This window comes from Triticum dicoccoides, chromosome 1B (assembly GCF_002162155.2).
Source record: "Triticum dicoccoides isolate Atlit2015 ecotype Zavitan chromosome 1B, WEW_v2.0, whole genome shotgun sequence".
Taxonomy (NCBI): Eukaryota; Viridiplantae; Streptophyta; class Magnoliopsida; order Poales; family Poaceae; genus Triticum; species Triticum dicoccoides.
This window is the reverse complement of record NC_041381.1, coordinates 510,984,007-511,000,080: the sequence shown is the minus strand read 5'-3', so window position 1 is coordinate 511,000,080 and position 16,074 is coordinate 510,984,007. Positions and strand designations below refer to the sequence as shown.

General features: G+C 44.4%; 2 protein-coding genes across 2 annotated transcripts; both read right to left on the bottom strand.

The window, feature by feature from the left end:
• Positions 1 to 3,763: 3,763 nt before the first annotated feature.
• On the bottom strand, positions 3,764 to 8,444 carry LOC119345460 (protein LIKE COV 2-like). The gene is made up of 8 exons (XM_037615530.1): positions 8,196 to 8,444; positions 7,166 to 7,218; positions 6,975 to 7,084; positions 6,276 to 6,443; positions 5,750 to 5,847; positions 4,779 to 4,905; positions 4,195 to 4,329; positions 3,764 to 4,073 (listed from the first exon to the last, which is right to left on the bottom strand). Exons 1-7 carry the CDS (start codon positions 8,313 to 8,315, stop codon positions 4,223 to 4,225), a joined length of 783 nt encoding a protein of 260 aa, XP_037471427.1. The 5' UTR covers positions 8,316 to 8,444; the 3' UTR covers positions 3,764 to 4,073; positions 4,195 to 4,222.
• Positions 8,445 to 13,058: 4,614 nt separating this feature from the next.
• On the bottom strand, positions 13,059 to 14,048 carry LOC119307546 (ethylene-responsive transcription factor ERF110-like). The gene has a single exon (XM_037583624.1). It carries the CDS (start codon positions 14,045 to 14,047, stop codon positions 13,400 to 13,402), a length of 648 nt encoding a protein of 215 aa, XP_037439521.1. The 5' UTR covers position 14,048; the 3' UTR covers positions 13,059 to 13,399.
• Between the last annotated feature and the right edge of the window lie 2,026 nt (positions 14,049 to 16,074).

The window sequence follows — 16,074 nt, the reverse complement described above, 5'->3', positions numbered from 1 at the left end:
GGTTGCATAATCCGTTAATATTTGCTTGACTAAGGTGGCTTGATCAGCACAGGCCGGTAGTAACATGATTGTATCGTCCGCGTACTGAATGACCGGATAGTCTGATTGGTTGGGTCTATTGAAAGGCAGTTTCAGATCATTTCTCCTGTAAGAATCATTTATAGCTGCTTGAAGTAGATCCGCAGCAAGGACAAAAATGAGGGGGGACAGGGGATCCCCTTGTCGAACACCACATTTGCAATGGAATTGTCGACCTGGCACTCCATTAAGTAGAACATAGGATTTGCCCGAGGAGAAGATGTCTTTGATCAACCCCAACCAGTTATCATTGAATCCCATGTTCTTCATAATTTCAATCATGGCCTCATGTTCTACGGTATCAAATGCTTTGGCAAAGTCCAACTTAAGCAAAACAATTGGTTGCTTAGAGTTTTGACACTGATATATATATTCGAACGCCCACGCCAGACAGTCTTGGATTGACCTCTTTTTCAGAAATCCGTACTGGTTGCGGTGTATGATCTTCAAAATAACTTTTTGCAACCGATTAGCCAGGAGTTTAGTGATGACTTTAAGACAGCAGTTAAGAAGAGTGATGGGTCGGAAGTCATTAACTCCTTGCGGTGCGGCAACTTTGGGAATGAGAGTAATATAACCATCATTAATGCTCTCAAGATTGAGCCCTCCCTCAAAAAACTGATCGCATAAAGCATAGAAGTCTTCTTTTATTATGTGCCAACAAGATTTGAGGAATGAGCCATTAAATCCATCCGGTCCAGGAGCCCTGTCGGCCGACATTTCTTTGATAACGAGGTCAATCTCCTGTCTTGTGAACGGAACAGTTAGAACGTCAAGACCATCAATCTTCTTAATAATGCTAGCAAGATTAAATTTCATCTCATGCTTGGATGAAGTACCCAGTCTTTCTTTAAAGGAGTGAAATAGAACAGACTCCTTGCTCGCATGATCTTCAGCAACCGTGCCATCTTGAAGAGTGAGAGATGCAATATTATTCCTTCTGTATCTTTCTGACGCCATGGCCTGAAAAAACTTGGAGTTCTCATCCCCAAAACGAACCCAGCGAATGGTGCACCTTTTCTTCCAATATTGTTTCTGGTATGATAGAAGTCTCAGAATGTGGGCTTTGAAGATAGATCAAAAATTGGTCTCAGGAATGGTGAGTCTCCTTTTGTTTTCAATTGCATCCAGATCGGACAAAGCCTTATTGGAGTTATTAATGGCAGTGGATAGGCGGGAGATGTTTTTACTCCAACGTTTCAGATATTGACGCAAGTGCTTGAATTTTCTGCAGAGTATAGTTGCGCTGTTGGTCACTCTGACTGGCTTATCCCAAGCTGCTTGGACAGTTTCCATGAAACCAGGGTGGTCAATCCAGTAAGACTCGAATCGGAAAAGTTTACTCCGTGGGATTGTTGTTTCGATTGTGACAACACACGGGATGTGGTCAGACACAGGTTTACCTAAGGGTTTAACAATGGTGTTGGGGTAAGCATGTGTCCAATTACAAGAAGTAAAGAACCAGTCTAGCTTTTCTAAAAGGGGATCTTGTTGCATGTTACTCCAAGTGAAAGTACGGCCCTTGATTGGTAATTCCACCAAACTTTGTGATCGTATGAAATCATTAAATGTGATCATATCGTTTACGTTCCCTCCTGGTTTATTACCGTTGTCTGGGCTGCGGATATAGTTGAAATCCCCCACAAGAAGCCAATCTTCATTCGACGGAATATTTAAGGAAAACAACCAATTGGTATAAGTGGTACGTGGGTCACCCTGGCAGGGTCCATAAATATTGACAAGAGTCCATGATTGTGAAGATTGTGTGGATTGGAATCTGATGACCAGGGCAAAATCCTCAGAAGCAATGACCGTGCCAGTAAAAACAGCACTATTCCAGATGGTGGCAATCCCACCCGAAGCCCCATTCGAAGGAATAAAAGCGAACTGATCAAAACGACGAGGGCAACATGATTTGATGAACGCATGATCAATAACTGGTTTCTTAGTTTCTTGCGTTTTGGATCTGCTGGGGGCATTGATCAGAAAATGGAAAATCCTATGTTCCGAGGCCCAGGGTGCTCTTTTTCTCCGGTGCTTAAGACTCTTGGATCATCGAAGAGGGGAGTTGCTTAGGATCGCCTGGAGCCAGTGAGTAGCTGGGGCTGACTGGAAATAGGATACCTAGTTCTTAGCTTTGATCCTTTCTGTTATCCTATTCTAGATCGGTTCCTTTGCTCCAGAATAAAAGACTCCTCTGGTGAATGGTGATGTAATAGGATAGATTCAAAACCCTGGTTTGTGTTATCTGTGGCAGCTATTCTGGTTGTCGCTGAGCGATGTTAACAGTCTGGTGAACTTGTGTGGTTTTGCCTTGCTTTAATAAAAAGTTGGGGCGGGGGGAAACCCCTTTCGTTTCGAAAAAAAAGGACACGTTGATTTGGCAGGATTCCGATGTTCACAAGGAACCAAATTCAAATGGGTTGACTTCTTTGTGATATTTAAATCAAATACTCAGTTTGAATACAAGTCAATTCATTTGAATTATTCTTGATCTTTATAAGTTATTCATTGCAAGAGTACTTGCTCGTGGGTACCAAGAAGTAGTACAATGAATAACTTCAACATACACAAATGGATGAAAGTTTAGGTGAAATTTGCACCAGCTGATTAGTTGAATGTCGATGGAGCTTATACGCCAGGAGTAGTTGCCCCGGGACCATCTCGGTGGCGGGCACAACTTAGAGCGGCGGCGGAAGCTATCGCTGACCTGGAGCGGTCATTAGGGGCGATACGCGTTCAAGTAGATTCTGATGCCCAGCTGCTAATATTTTCGCCCAACAAACAGGAAGGCGGATTCCACCAGCGGCCGAAAACTACTTCAAATGTACTTCCTCCGTTTCTAAATACCCCCTCCGTCCGGAAATACTTGTCATTTAAATGGATAAAAGGAGATGTATCTAAGACAAGAATTTTGGGACGGAGGAAGTATTAGTGACTTCTTTTGATGTCAAGGTTCTCCATCTTTAATCAAGTATAGTATTTTTTTAAAAAACTTTGGCAATCTTTATTAAACAACGATCATATCTGTTACTCCCTCCGTTCCAAAATAGATGACCCAACTTTATACTAACTTTAGTAGAAAGTTGGGTCATCAATTTTGGAACGGAGGGAGTACAAGAGGAGGAACAAGGAAATTAGGAGGTTTATCACACCACACCTCCGAATACTTCCTTGTGTAACTTGCTCGATCGCATGCGCAGCGGCATTGCTCTCCCTGGCACAATGAATGCACCATAGTTGCCCTGCCGAAAGAACTCATCATCTCCCGGCAGCCGTCGGTCATCACAGCTCCCGATTCACGATAATCCACTGTCTATCTTTAATCAAGTTTATTGAGAAAATACCAATATCAAACTAGTACCATTAGATTAATCAAAATATTTTTATATTTAACTTACTTGGTACTGTATGATGTTGGTACCGCCTCGTAATAAAACCGTGCTCTCTCCTCAAAGTTCGTAGTACCAAATAATTTGTAAAGTGAGGGTACCTAATTCAGTGGGGAGAAGTTTGCCAAGCCAATTGTCGCCCATGTTTGGTAGGGCAAAGTTCACATGTCACTTGACCAACAAGCGCACAGATAGGACTACGAGAAACTCCAGGCAGCCACCACTGGTGGATTAGTCCCTCATCCCAGACCGCACATTGGTGTAACACGTTGTTTACCCTTCTGACAAACCAATGCGATAGCATCAATCAAAATTAAAAAATAAATAACCTGTCTCAGTTGAAGTTACATTGTAATGACCTAACACGAGTAACTAAGCACTCATTCTGTGAGCACATAAGAACCACAAACCATTGTCAGTAGCCTCAGTAAGCCGCCTAAGTGCGGTGTGCTGCGTGACCATCATCAGCACCCCACTTTAATTTCTAACCCGCCTAATATACAACCGGTGTTTACTCCATCGCAGTCCTTGTGTTCCAGCTTCTAATCTACAAATTGTACATCAGATGCAGCATCATCCACGACTTTGGCGTTCCTTTAGTAGCTGTAAACATCCACAAAGGTTACATGTCAATACCTACAGGAACTTAGGCCAGTGATCAGAAATCTAGGTTCAGTCGCAGCTCACATGGCCTGGAGGACTGGGGAAGTTCTTCCGACTATACCTGAGATATGCTGGCGATATTTTAAGCTTCAGACAGTCATCATTCTGCTTAAACGGGTGCCCTCGTTCTTATCAGGGGCAGGTCCTAGCGCTGTAATCACCTGCGGCATGGTCATTCCTCCAGAGACAATTATTTCTGTAGAGAGCATAATAGCAGAAACATAAGATTAGAAATTCAGGTGATATCCCTCCGTTCACAAATATAAGATGCTCTAACTTTTTTCTGAATCAGATGTATATAGACACGTTTTAATGTGTTTGTTCACTGATTTCAGTTCGTATGTAGTCCATATTGAAATATCCAAAACATCTTAGATTTGCAGACGGAGGGAGTTATTATAAAGACTATCATATCAAACTTAACGACCACAATAAGAGACATGCCCTCAAAATAATCTTATGCTGGATTGAGATGTTACAAATAAACTGCCAGCAAGAAAATAACAAGAACATATAGTATTCGCAAGTGTTGATAGGATTTAGCATTTAAAGGAGCTGTTATAGAAGGCATTGAATTATTCTCTTTTGGACAGAACAGCGGAAATGATAAGGAGCTTAAAAGGGGATAGTCAAAATAAAACTAACCTATCCCTTCTCGAATGGACAGATTGGGCCTTATAATTTCCGCAGAGTTCACCAAAAAGATATCACCAATATATAGATGATTGGTTGGCACATAGACACTACACAGTTCTTCATCACCTTTGTCAGTCTGCAATGCAATGATAGATGATTACATCAGAATCCAACAAAAGCAAAGTATATTGACTCACCATTAACATGCTAACCATGTGGACATAGACAATTAGGTATCACATAGTTCATCGCTTCTGTCAGTGTTGATCCTGGACAAAACAACAGAAAACAAGAAAGGACAAAGGTCCCTTGACTATCTGTAGCAGTTGTCCTTAATGTAACTTGATAAATAATTCTTTACAACATTTTCTAGAGCTCAAGACCTGAAGTACCGTATGTTTTGACGCGTCCTATGATTGATTGGACATGCTTAGTTTTGTTCTTATTTGGCCTTATGCAAACTTACCAGCAAATAATCTTTCATCTTTGAGACAGAGCCAAGTGAGTCTATATTTGGCCTTGTGACTCCAATGTGTAAATGCCCCCCATAAACTTGAAGCAGCTCTAGCTGGCCTTTTCAGGGTTTCCACAACAAATTTATGTACGAGAGAGGAGTGACTGATTTAAAAGCACCTTATATAGAGATTATAGGTTAATCCCGATAAGCTGACTACTAAGATAAGCCCAGCCAGGCCACATTAGGCTTAGTCTTTAATTATTTTCGGTGAATCTTTACACTCTTGAGATATAAAAGGGTTTAGATATCACAAATCGCAACTAATGGGTGACACTTTCCTGAAAGTGAACTATTTCATGCATGAGGCAACACAGAAAAAGAGCACACACAAGTACGGTGTGAATCTTTGTGTAGCTCATTATTCTCGAAAGCATATAAATGAGTAAATTATCTTGAATGAAGCATTCAAATTCGGTTGATGCTGTCAATCCATCTGTAGAAAGCGATTTGCATAAACAAGTACCTGAAGAATCATGCTCGATGTTATGAACCCAAATGCGTATTCACCAGCACGGGGATGGCTAATTATTGCCACTTCTTTAAATGCTGCTGTATTTTGATCTGTCAAATGAATAAAATGTATTATAAGAATTTTTTCTGGTTGGGCAGAAGGAACTACAAGTAAGTTGGAACATAAAGATTTCAATCAAACCAGTTTGTCAATGATGTGGTGCATAGAAACAGCAAACATGCTGTTGTCGCAACATTCATATGGTCTTCGTGTGGATTATCCTATTAACTTCATAAGCTCATGTAACTTAAAAAAAACTAGTGGCCTATAAATGTGTTTCTTTGAGAAGTACTGGTACTTATATAATGTTTTACCCGACTAAGAAGTTATGGGTTTGTATATATATACGCCATCCACTGACACTTTTCTTCAAGAAAAAGTTATGCACTAACAATGAAAATCATACATGACGGAAATTTAAGAAAGAACGAACATAGTTGTCAGATATTCTGGAGCACTCCAGATGATCATAAATTACCTGGTGAAACAGCAGTACTAACTTGCTTTGATGCAGAATATATGTGCCTTACAAATGGCATTTTCTTTATAAACCATTCTCCAACCCAGAAGACAGTTGAGCCCACCCATGATGACACAAATATTCCAACAATAAATATGAATACCAGAGATGTCACAAACCCAAGGCCTGGAATCAAGAAAAATTGTAGTACTCAGTATAGAGCAAATCATGAATATTTGTCAGTAGAACTAAGTAATGACAGTTTGTTTTTAATAGCCTGAGGCTGCTTTTTCCTCATGTACTCAATGATTTCAAAGGATCTCAGTAACTGGTACCATCAGGAGCTCGGTACAATTTTTTCCATCGTACAACTAACGAGAGCAGTATATATAAACTAAAAAGCCTTAGCAGTCCCACAGAAACAAGCACATCTCTCTGAACTCAAATTTGCATGTGATAGATCCTTTTGGAGATTAAATCTAGATCAAACACAAGCAAGGAGCCAACGGAGAAAAAAAAAAGTAGGCTAACTAAGTCTGCACCACTATATGGCATACAAATAGAGTAAATATGTACTCCCTCTGTAAAGAAATATAAGAGCGCTGTGATCTAAACGCTCTTATATTTCTTTACGGAGGGAGTATTACTGTTTGTCTGATACTACAATTTTACCATGACCAGCAAGTGGCTAGACATGAGTATTTGTGGAACAATTACCAAATACATCGACTCCAAGCTTTGCATAGAGTGGACTGAAAAATCCATCAAAAAATCGAATAAACCACCAAGTGATGAAGAATGTCACAGCCATTGGGAAAATAACTACACTGCAAACAAAAAAGAGAATATTAGGCATCTATAATTTACAGGTCTCGCAACTTCTATGAATCAGTTCTTGCAAAGCATACCATCCAGTCATAAATTTTCTTGACACCCAGCTTTGAAGGACCGCAAAGCATGCCTATTGAATTAGCAGGTTAGGTATGAAATAACTAGTTGGAAAAGATATAGCGTAGCATGCAGAGAAAGTACAGCTCATTCAGGTAAAATGAGAGAACAGAACAAGAACGTACAGTAACAATACTGGGTCCAAGTGTTGTCTACTTTGATCGAACAATCTTTATACTCTAGTGCCTAATAATCGATGGTTTACTAAACAACACTTCAAGATGGAGCATATGTACAGATAACCAAAATATTTAAGCAGTATGATTGCCCAGAGGATGCTGTCAAGTTTTAGTGTCAGTTGATGAGTTTGGGGTTCCAAAGACCTAATAATACGGGGCAGTTAACTAATTGCAGTTGTCAAATTCCTATTGTTAGTTGCATTTGCATATTCTCCAACAGAACTATGACCTGCAGAGCCAGTACTCATATGCATTTGCTATTTATGAGAATAAAGCAAATGCGTATACCGCACGTTCAATATCATGATCAAACCAAGCACATAGTGTTATAGGAGGTCATTCAGACACATGCAAGATGACCACATCTAAACTTCATTAAATTCACTTTTGCCGGGTTATAAAACCTGCGGCGTGCATCCTGAATAGTAGGTTTGTCGAACACAGGCATCTGGCTGGAGCTCCGCAGTAAGACAGCCTACACAGGTATCTCTACCTCCAACAGGACTCGCACTGACACTGATGTGGTCAATTTCTCCGACTGTTTACGGCATAGACATCTGATCAATATTACACAAATACGCATGACAGAGTAAGCAGACCTCCAATGCAACCATGGAAACCCTTATAGTCAACCTTGGCGACAACCCCAGTAGGCAGACGGCAGGCAGAAGCCTTGGATTCGATCAAACGGCGGCAGCGCTGAGGCGCGGCCAGATCCGAGCAAGCAACTAGATGGGTTCCGGTAACTCTAAGCCCCGCCGCGTCGTGGGGGACTACAGGGAGTGGCAAGGCAGATCGATCCGTATCGCACCTGGCGGGTGGAGGTGGCCGGCGAGGTGGGGCGCGGCGGCGACTTGACGGGGTCCTCGGGGTCCGCGGGCTCCGGCGCCTGGCCCATGGGCACGGCGACGTACTCCTTCTCCTCCGGCATTGCGGCGGAGGGTTCTGGCGGGGTCGAGGCGGGCGGGAGGGGAGGAGGAGGGCGACGGCGACGGTTTCGGTAGCTAGTGTGACTGCAGCAGCTGCAGCGGAAAGAGGAGGAGGCGGTTGGTGGCGGAGTACGCTGGGGGGAGGGGACGCGTCGTGGAGTGACCGAACTGCCCCACGCTACCGTGTTGTACCCGTGGGGCCCGTGCGGTTGGACGTGACGTGGGGTCCACGTGTCACTGAACGTGGGTCCCGGGAGATAGCGTGGGCCCAGCTGTGGGAGGAGGAGGAGGAGGAGGAGGAGGCGTAGCGGACGGCGGACGCTGCGGGTGGCGGCGAGGGTCATGGTCAAATCCGTCGCGCGCGCGGTCGGTCGTCGGTGATTGACTCGGTTCACTCTGTCCATTTGAAAACCGAACCGAAAAACCATACCGAAAATAAAATGAACCGAATCGATTTTATGATTTTTATGGTTTCTGGTTTCGGTATGGTATGAATTTTTCATACCGATTTGAACTTTGGTTTTTATGGTATATACCGATAAACCGAACGGTTAACAGAATAAACCGAAGTAAAAAATAAATTTATATTTCTTGAGATGAAGAACCATACAAGTTGTTGTTTTTCTTGTACATGAGTCAAATTCACTACTAAGCACGTAACTTTTTCTTGTAACATACTCATTTTTCTTTTTTTTTAAATGCTAAGCACGTCCATAACCATCAACAGATGAATCAATTCATGCATATATATTTATATATATAGTCATATACTATGTAAAATAGTATGTGTTTTGCGTCATAAATTTGCAAATTATTATTACGTCATTTTCAAATTCGCGTCAACTTTGGTTTTTATGGTATATACCGAAACCATACCGAAATAGTTTGGTATATACCGAAACCGAACCGTATTTATTTTCATACCGTATTTATCAAAGTATTAATACCATACAAACCGAAAAACCGTATAAACCGAACCATGTAAACCGAATAAACCGAACGCACAGGGTGAGACTCGGTGTCCTGGTTTTATCCGTGGGTCGACTGTTTGTTCGATGTTTCTGAGTCGACGGGTCGTGTTCTACTGTTTGCGTTTGGGCCGGCGTGCCCAACCAGTCAGTCCATTTGGGCCTCCGGTTTTGTAATATATATGGCGTAGTAAAGGGAATTGTATGCCTCAAAAAGAAAAGTAGAGGGAATTGTATGCGATTGTATATATACACAATAAAAAGATGTTGGCTTGATAAAATCTCTGTTGTTATGCGAGAATTATCATGGGTGCCCAGATCCTGCTAATAATTATCGATCGGAAGGTGTTACGAACATATCCGCATATTATTAAAGTCACACGTTCACTAACTAGCGGTGTGTAGGAGGACTAGAAGGTCATAGAGAATGAGAGGACGGGCTCTGAAATATTTTGGATGATCTCGGAAGTGTTCTAGGATGTCCGGGAGCATCCCGGATTTACCTATAATGCCCTGGAAGGTGCTAAAGCTTCTGAAAGACCACGAAATGTTCTCGAACATTCGAGAATATTATGAAGGGTCCCTAGTGACTAGTGAGCCGCCCCCTATGCCTTGAGGGGCAAGGTGCCACATGGACCCAAATTGGTCGCCTGCCACATGACTTGTGGGGCAAGCCACCCGAGAGGTGGATACTAGGAGGACTCCTCTTCTAGGTCGGTTGAACCAAGGAAGGATCCCCTCCCCAAGTAGATCATCCTTATTTCCCATCCACCTACACATGAGAGGTGGGAGCGCACCATGGACAGACAAAAAGGCCTTGGAAGGCGACCACCCTTGCCCTATGCCCTCTCTCTTGCCCTGAGCCCTCTCACTTTCTCTGATCTAGACTGACTACGGATTGTTACATCGCTAGGCTATCTCTCCTTCTAGTTTTCGCAGTACCTCTTTGGTTAATCCATGAAGTGCCTCTAGATCAGTACACGTGGATACCTTGGAGGTGTCGTCTACTTCTACACTAGATCGGCTGATCATCCTGGAGAAAATTCTCGCAACCGGGAGGCATAACCTAGCTGCAAGAATCGGCGAGCTTCATCAACTCTTCTTCCTCAACTTTCATTGGGTGAGATGACCGTCACTTGTGCCTCCGTAGTATTCCTGAGATTGACGTGAGTGAATAGTCTTTTTTGTTGCATAGCACGCTCCCCTACAGAGAACAAATCTCCTACCCCCTCCACCCTCCCTAAAGAGAAATTAGCAGGTGTCAACATTTAGATAGCTAAACTAGGCAACCCATTTACCCACTGCTAGTACTAGGATTGGATCGATATCTCGATGATGCGAGCTTGATGCTAGATACACTTATACTTAAGGTTTTGATGGGTTGAGACGTGATACAACAACTAAAAGCATTTCCTGCGCTTCATAGCACAACGGCTGCCCTGAATGCCATACAATGGATATTTTGGCAATAGCGCGTTGATTGTCCATGGATGCTTTACATGCTCGAGGCCCATTTTTCAACGTATTTTCTTCTTTTAATTTGTATTTATTTCTAGGTTTTTATTTTTGTTTTGCTTTTCTTTTTTCCACCTACCTTTTTCATTTCTCTTATTTTCCCTACTTGTATAAATATGTTTGACAAAGACATACACATTTTTTAACTCCTGAACACTTTTTAAAATTAAGAAAAATTGTAAAATGTGTGAACACTTTTAAAAATTTATACAAACATTTTTCCTAAAATGTGTGAAACCTTTTTTGTAAAATTACATGATGTTTTGCTTAATTAAAAAAATTGAGAAAATAGGTGAACATTTTTTATATGAAAAATCTCTAAAATTACACGAACATATTTTTAGTCACGTGAACATTTGTTTTGAAAGGTATCCACGTGAACTTTATCAAAAATTCGTGGACAGTTTTAAATAAACTTGATTTTTTTCTTCTTATAATTAAATGATTATGTAAATAAATAAATAATATATTCATTTGAACATAGAAAAAAAATCAAATTCATGGGTCGTACCAAACCAGCCCATTAGCATCTGCTGTAGCCGTGCGATCGTAATGCTCGCTATAAGAGCAACATAGCAGTGCTGACTGCCAGTTCTAAATAAAACGAAGTGCCCACTGCCTACTTCCTGTCGTCTAGTTGGATATCAATTTGTTGGCTCATTTGTTTCTGGGTTGAGTAGTGGTCACTTGTTGGGCCTTGCTGTGGCGGTTGATAGGATTGCTGTTGTGCGAACAAGTGACATGAACGGGGACACATGTGACCACATGATACAAAGCGGACGCTCAACCATTGACAACCGTGGTTGGGTGACGTGAGAGCCGTACGAGCTCTCTGAGCAACTCGTTTCTATCGATCTTAAAGAAGAGAAAGGCTCAAACTCTCGTGCGCTGACCAAAGGGCCCAATCGCGGGGATGACGAAGTCAAAATGGTGAATTTAAAGATATGACCTCTAAGGTTTATATTATGTGCCATCACTAAAGTCACTATGGCACAATAAGTATAGTTGTCAATTCATCTTTTCACGGATGCGGTGGCGCCTGCTAGACATAGGGTGCCAAATCTCTCGTGTTTTAGTCTCAAGGTATACCTGATATTCAATGGTATTATGTGAATTATTAGCTAGTACTTTTTGTTAGTTTGATAAGAAGTACTCTCTCCATTCACTTTTTAAGTCATTTCAGTCAACTAAAATTGAGCTGTTTTGCACGCTGTCTGAAGTGTCTACAACGCCTTATAAAAGTGAACAGAGAGAGTAGTTGATTATGCTTTAAGGAAAAAAGATGTGAGGCAACACCCATGGCTTAAACACCTAACTAAAGTTCTAGCATTTTAACTTCTTCCACCCTGTTACGACTTGCAACGCTCAAACCATTCCCGAGCTAAGAGTATAGTGCTCATAGCCTCGTACAAAAGAGCCAAATACTACAAACAAAGTATATATATCCAACCACTTTTTAAATGTACATCATAAAGAGCCAAAACATAATTTTGGTCGGTTTTGCTAATCCTCAGTTGCTTGAAACTTTCTTTCACGTCTATTGATTTTGGATGAATATCTTCGAGGGGCCTAGACGATGGTGCCGCAATGGATAGAAGCGCCCCCGAAGTAGCTCCGGGTTGATGTGGCAACATTGCCATTGCTGGAGGAGAGTTCGAGGTTTGATAGATGGCCGGGAGCGACGTCAGCGCATGGGAGGCACCGGCTCGCCTAGGCGAGGCAGGCAGTTGGGAGATGGTACATGAGAAGGAGGAAGAGTTCATCGAGAAATAGAGAAATAAGTGAACATGAATCTGACTAGAGAGAGGTAGAGGAAGGATGGCCCTACCATTTATTTCGTATGCGTCTCACAGGAATCAGGATGGTTTTTTTTTAGACAAGTCATACGTGTCTCCAATTTTGGTCCATTTTATCATTCGATCAACAACTTGGCTTTTGAACCAATCTGTGTTTGGATGGCTAGAGGTACATTGGTATCCCCAACCCACCAGGGTTTAAGTCCTGGTGTTCGCTTTATTTCTGAATTTATTTCAGGATTTCCGGCAACGCGCTTTCAGTGGGAGGAGACGTTCCCGTCGACAACGAGGCGCCTACCGCGACTTTGTAAATCTCAAGATGATATGCCGGCTCAGTTTTTCGGAGGTGCTCGTAGGATAGGGTGTGCGTTTGTGCATTCATAGGGGTGCGTGTATGCGCGTATGTGTGAGCGTTTGGGTCTGTACTGCGTTAAAGAAAAACAACTTGCCTTTTTCTTTCTCCAACTGTGAATAACCTTTCTTTATTTTTCTTTGAAAAAGGTCTATGCCAGGATATTATCAGATCAGCGTAGCGACAAAAAAGCGAGGAGATGCTGGTCTAAAACCAAACCTTCCTTCGTCTTCATTTAAAAGGAAAAGGGAAACCTGATTTTCAACATCAACAAAGCGAAAGAACGAACATGAACATTACAGTGCTGCGGTGTGGCGTGCTCTGGCTTCCAGCACGCGCGCATGTTCAAGTTTTGAACGGCACGGCATCACACCATCGGCGCACGTCTGAGCTAGCTCTCCCAGTGTCACAGCAACTCTTTTCTTCAAGCAGAAAAGTAAACAAGAAACGGACCACTATTGAGGTGGCGGCGGATACTGGTTCGAACCGGACCATGAGCCCGTGGTCGCCGGGTAGGTCCATGCAGTCTCCGCGGGCCATGCCCACTGCGCCGCGTCGCCGTGCTCCGCCGCCGCGCCGCCGTAACCCGAAGCAGAGGACGCAGAGGACGGCACGGAGGCCACCGTCACAGAGGACTCCGGGAACGAGTAGGACCCCGAAGAGGAGCCACTGATGCCGCCGCCGCCGCCGCCGCCGTAGTACGGCGGGAACCCGCCACCCCCTGCGCGCAGAAGCATCTGGTACTGCAAGTAGTCCGAGACGGCGCTGGCGGGGTAGGCGGCCGCCGAGGAGGCCATCGTCGGCGCTGCGCTCGCGGTGGGTGCCGGGGCGGTGAGGCGCGCGTCCTCGGGGAAGTTGAGCTTGGCGCGGCTGCCGCGGAAGCGGAGCGCGGCCTCGTCGTAGGCGCGCGCGGCGGCCTCGGCGGTCTCGAAGGTGCCGAGCCACACGCGGGCGGCCTTGTGCGGGTCGCGGATCTCTGCGGCCCACTTGCCCCACGGCCTCTGCCTCACGCCGCGGTACCGCCGCTCCGGCACGCTCGCCTGCTCCGCGGCCGCCGCCTCGCCGCCGCCGCCGGCGTACGTGTGCGGGTACTGCTCCCCCATGGCTGCGTTCTGCACGTCCGGGCTCCGCTCCTGTCCTGCCGAGCAAGAAGAAGAAGATGATGGTCTATATAAGCGCGAGAGGCCAGCACGCACCATTTGACTGTATGAAAGGGCGGCTGACTATACGGTTATACGTACGTACACATATTTTTGTTTTCATATAATGTAGCGAGAGATGCGTTCATCTGTGTCGACCGGCTGCGTGCACGTGGAGTGCGTTCCTACCGTTCATGTGCTGGTATACATTGGGGAGGTGGTATATTTGTTGTGTTGCACGAGTGCATTGAACAAAGCATATACTCCCTCCGTCCGAAAATACTTGCCATCAAAATGAACAAAAAGGGATGCATCTAGAACTAAAATACATCTAGATACATCCCCTTTTATTCATTTTAATGACAAGTATTTCCGGACGGAGGGAGTACTAGTTTGGTAGGAGTATTCTCTCATTTTTCCTTCTCTCTATTTAGATTTTTTAGCTCAGTCAAATGATATAGTAGTATATAAAAATAAAAAATAAAAATGAGAAAAAAAATCTTGTATGAATCTCCATGAAGATGGCACGAACATAGCATTCACTGGGACATAACGAAATGCAAATTTTGCGGTCAATAACGGTCGTTGCGTGTAGTGCATGCATGGCAGTGGTTCTGACGTAGCACTCTGTCTTTTCTTTGTTTATCATGGGGCTGACGTGGCACTCCTGTCGTTGCAAGCAAAGGGATTCCATGGAACACACCAGAACACTTATACTAGGGGGCACGTCACAAACAGTTTGATTAACCACCAGCACCAGCTTTAGATTCCTCATGACTAACACATGCACGGGAAAAAAACAGTTCACAATAATAAACACAAACTTCACGGAAAAAACAAAGAAACCAAAGGAAAAAAGAGGCAAAAGCGTTACTAATGTCGGAACGTGGTGACACCGACCTGCAAGCGCAAACATTCTCCTCTCACAATAAACAACGAGCGAGCGGAATGAGTCTCAATCCTCACCTGCTGCGAGCTGATCCGGTGTCGGCGCGGCGGGATAGTAGCCTCCCTGCGCATGCACGTAGCCCCCCATTGCCGGGTGGTCCTCCCAGCCGTCGTCGGCCCAACGGCCGTCGCCGCCGGACACGACCCTCGCGAGCGCCGACACCATCGTCGACATCTCCTGCGCCTGGTACTCGCCGGATAGCACCGAGCCTGCCGCCGCCTCCCCGCCGTCGCCATCCTGCTCCCGCCCCGCCATCCCGTACCACGCTCGCGAGCCCGGTAATGCCGCCGTCGCCGCCGCTCGCATGCAGCACGCGATCGTTCGAGTGGCTCGCTAGCTCGCTAGCTAACTAGTTCGAGTTCAAAGTACTCTCAACTTGGATCCACTAGCTGGCTAGTTCGAGTTCAGCTTCACGAGGGGGACTGGCCGCTATATATACACGCGCGCACGCAGGCATGAGATCAGGGATGGAGGACGAGTACTTGAGTAGACCAGACGAAGAAGAAGATGTAATGCGCTCGTTCGAGCGGGAGCTACGGTGTCCACGCTAAGCTAGAGCGAGCTGAGCACTAGCTAGCTGAGCTAAGCGGGCAGAGAGCCGCCAAAAATAGGCGTGGTTCAGATTTGGACCGAGTCTCGCGCTGACCACGTACTGTCCCTTCAGAGCAAGTGGGCAACGATCGACGACCCATCAGACGGCCGGTGATGAGATCTGGAGAGAGAGAGAGAGAGAGAGAGAGAGAGAGAGAGCGAGCGAGCAAACGTGCATTATTTTAGCAGCCGGCGTACGTTAGGCAAACTTGGCGATCAGAGACCGATCATGGATAGACGCATTGTTTCAGCCGCATGCGTGTACGCATCAGTATTTTTTTTGTCGGCCTGACTATCTGTACTGTACAGCAAGTCAAACTGGTCATCATGCATGCGGATACAAACGAGACAGTGTAGTAAAATGCTCAAAACCTTGTAATAGTACTGTACGTATACGGTATTTTATTCGGATCATTATTAGGGCTACGGATTTCGATAGACATGACTACAT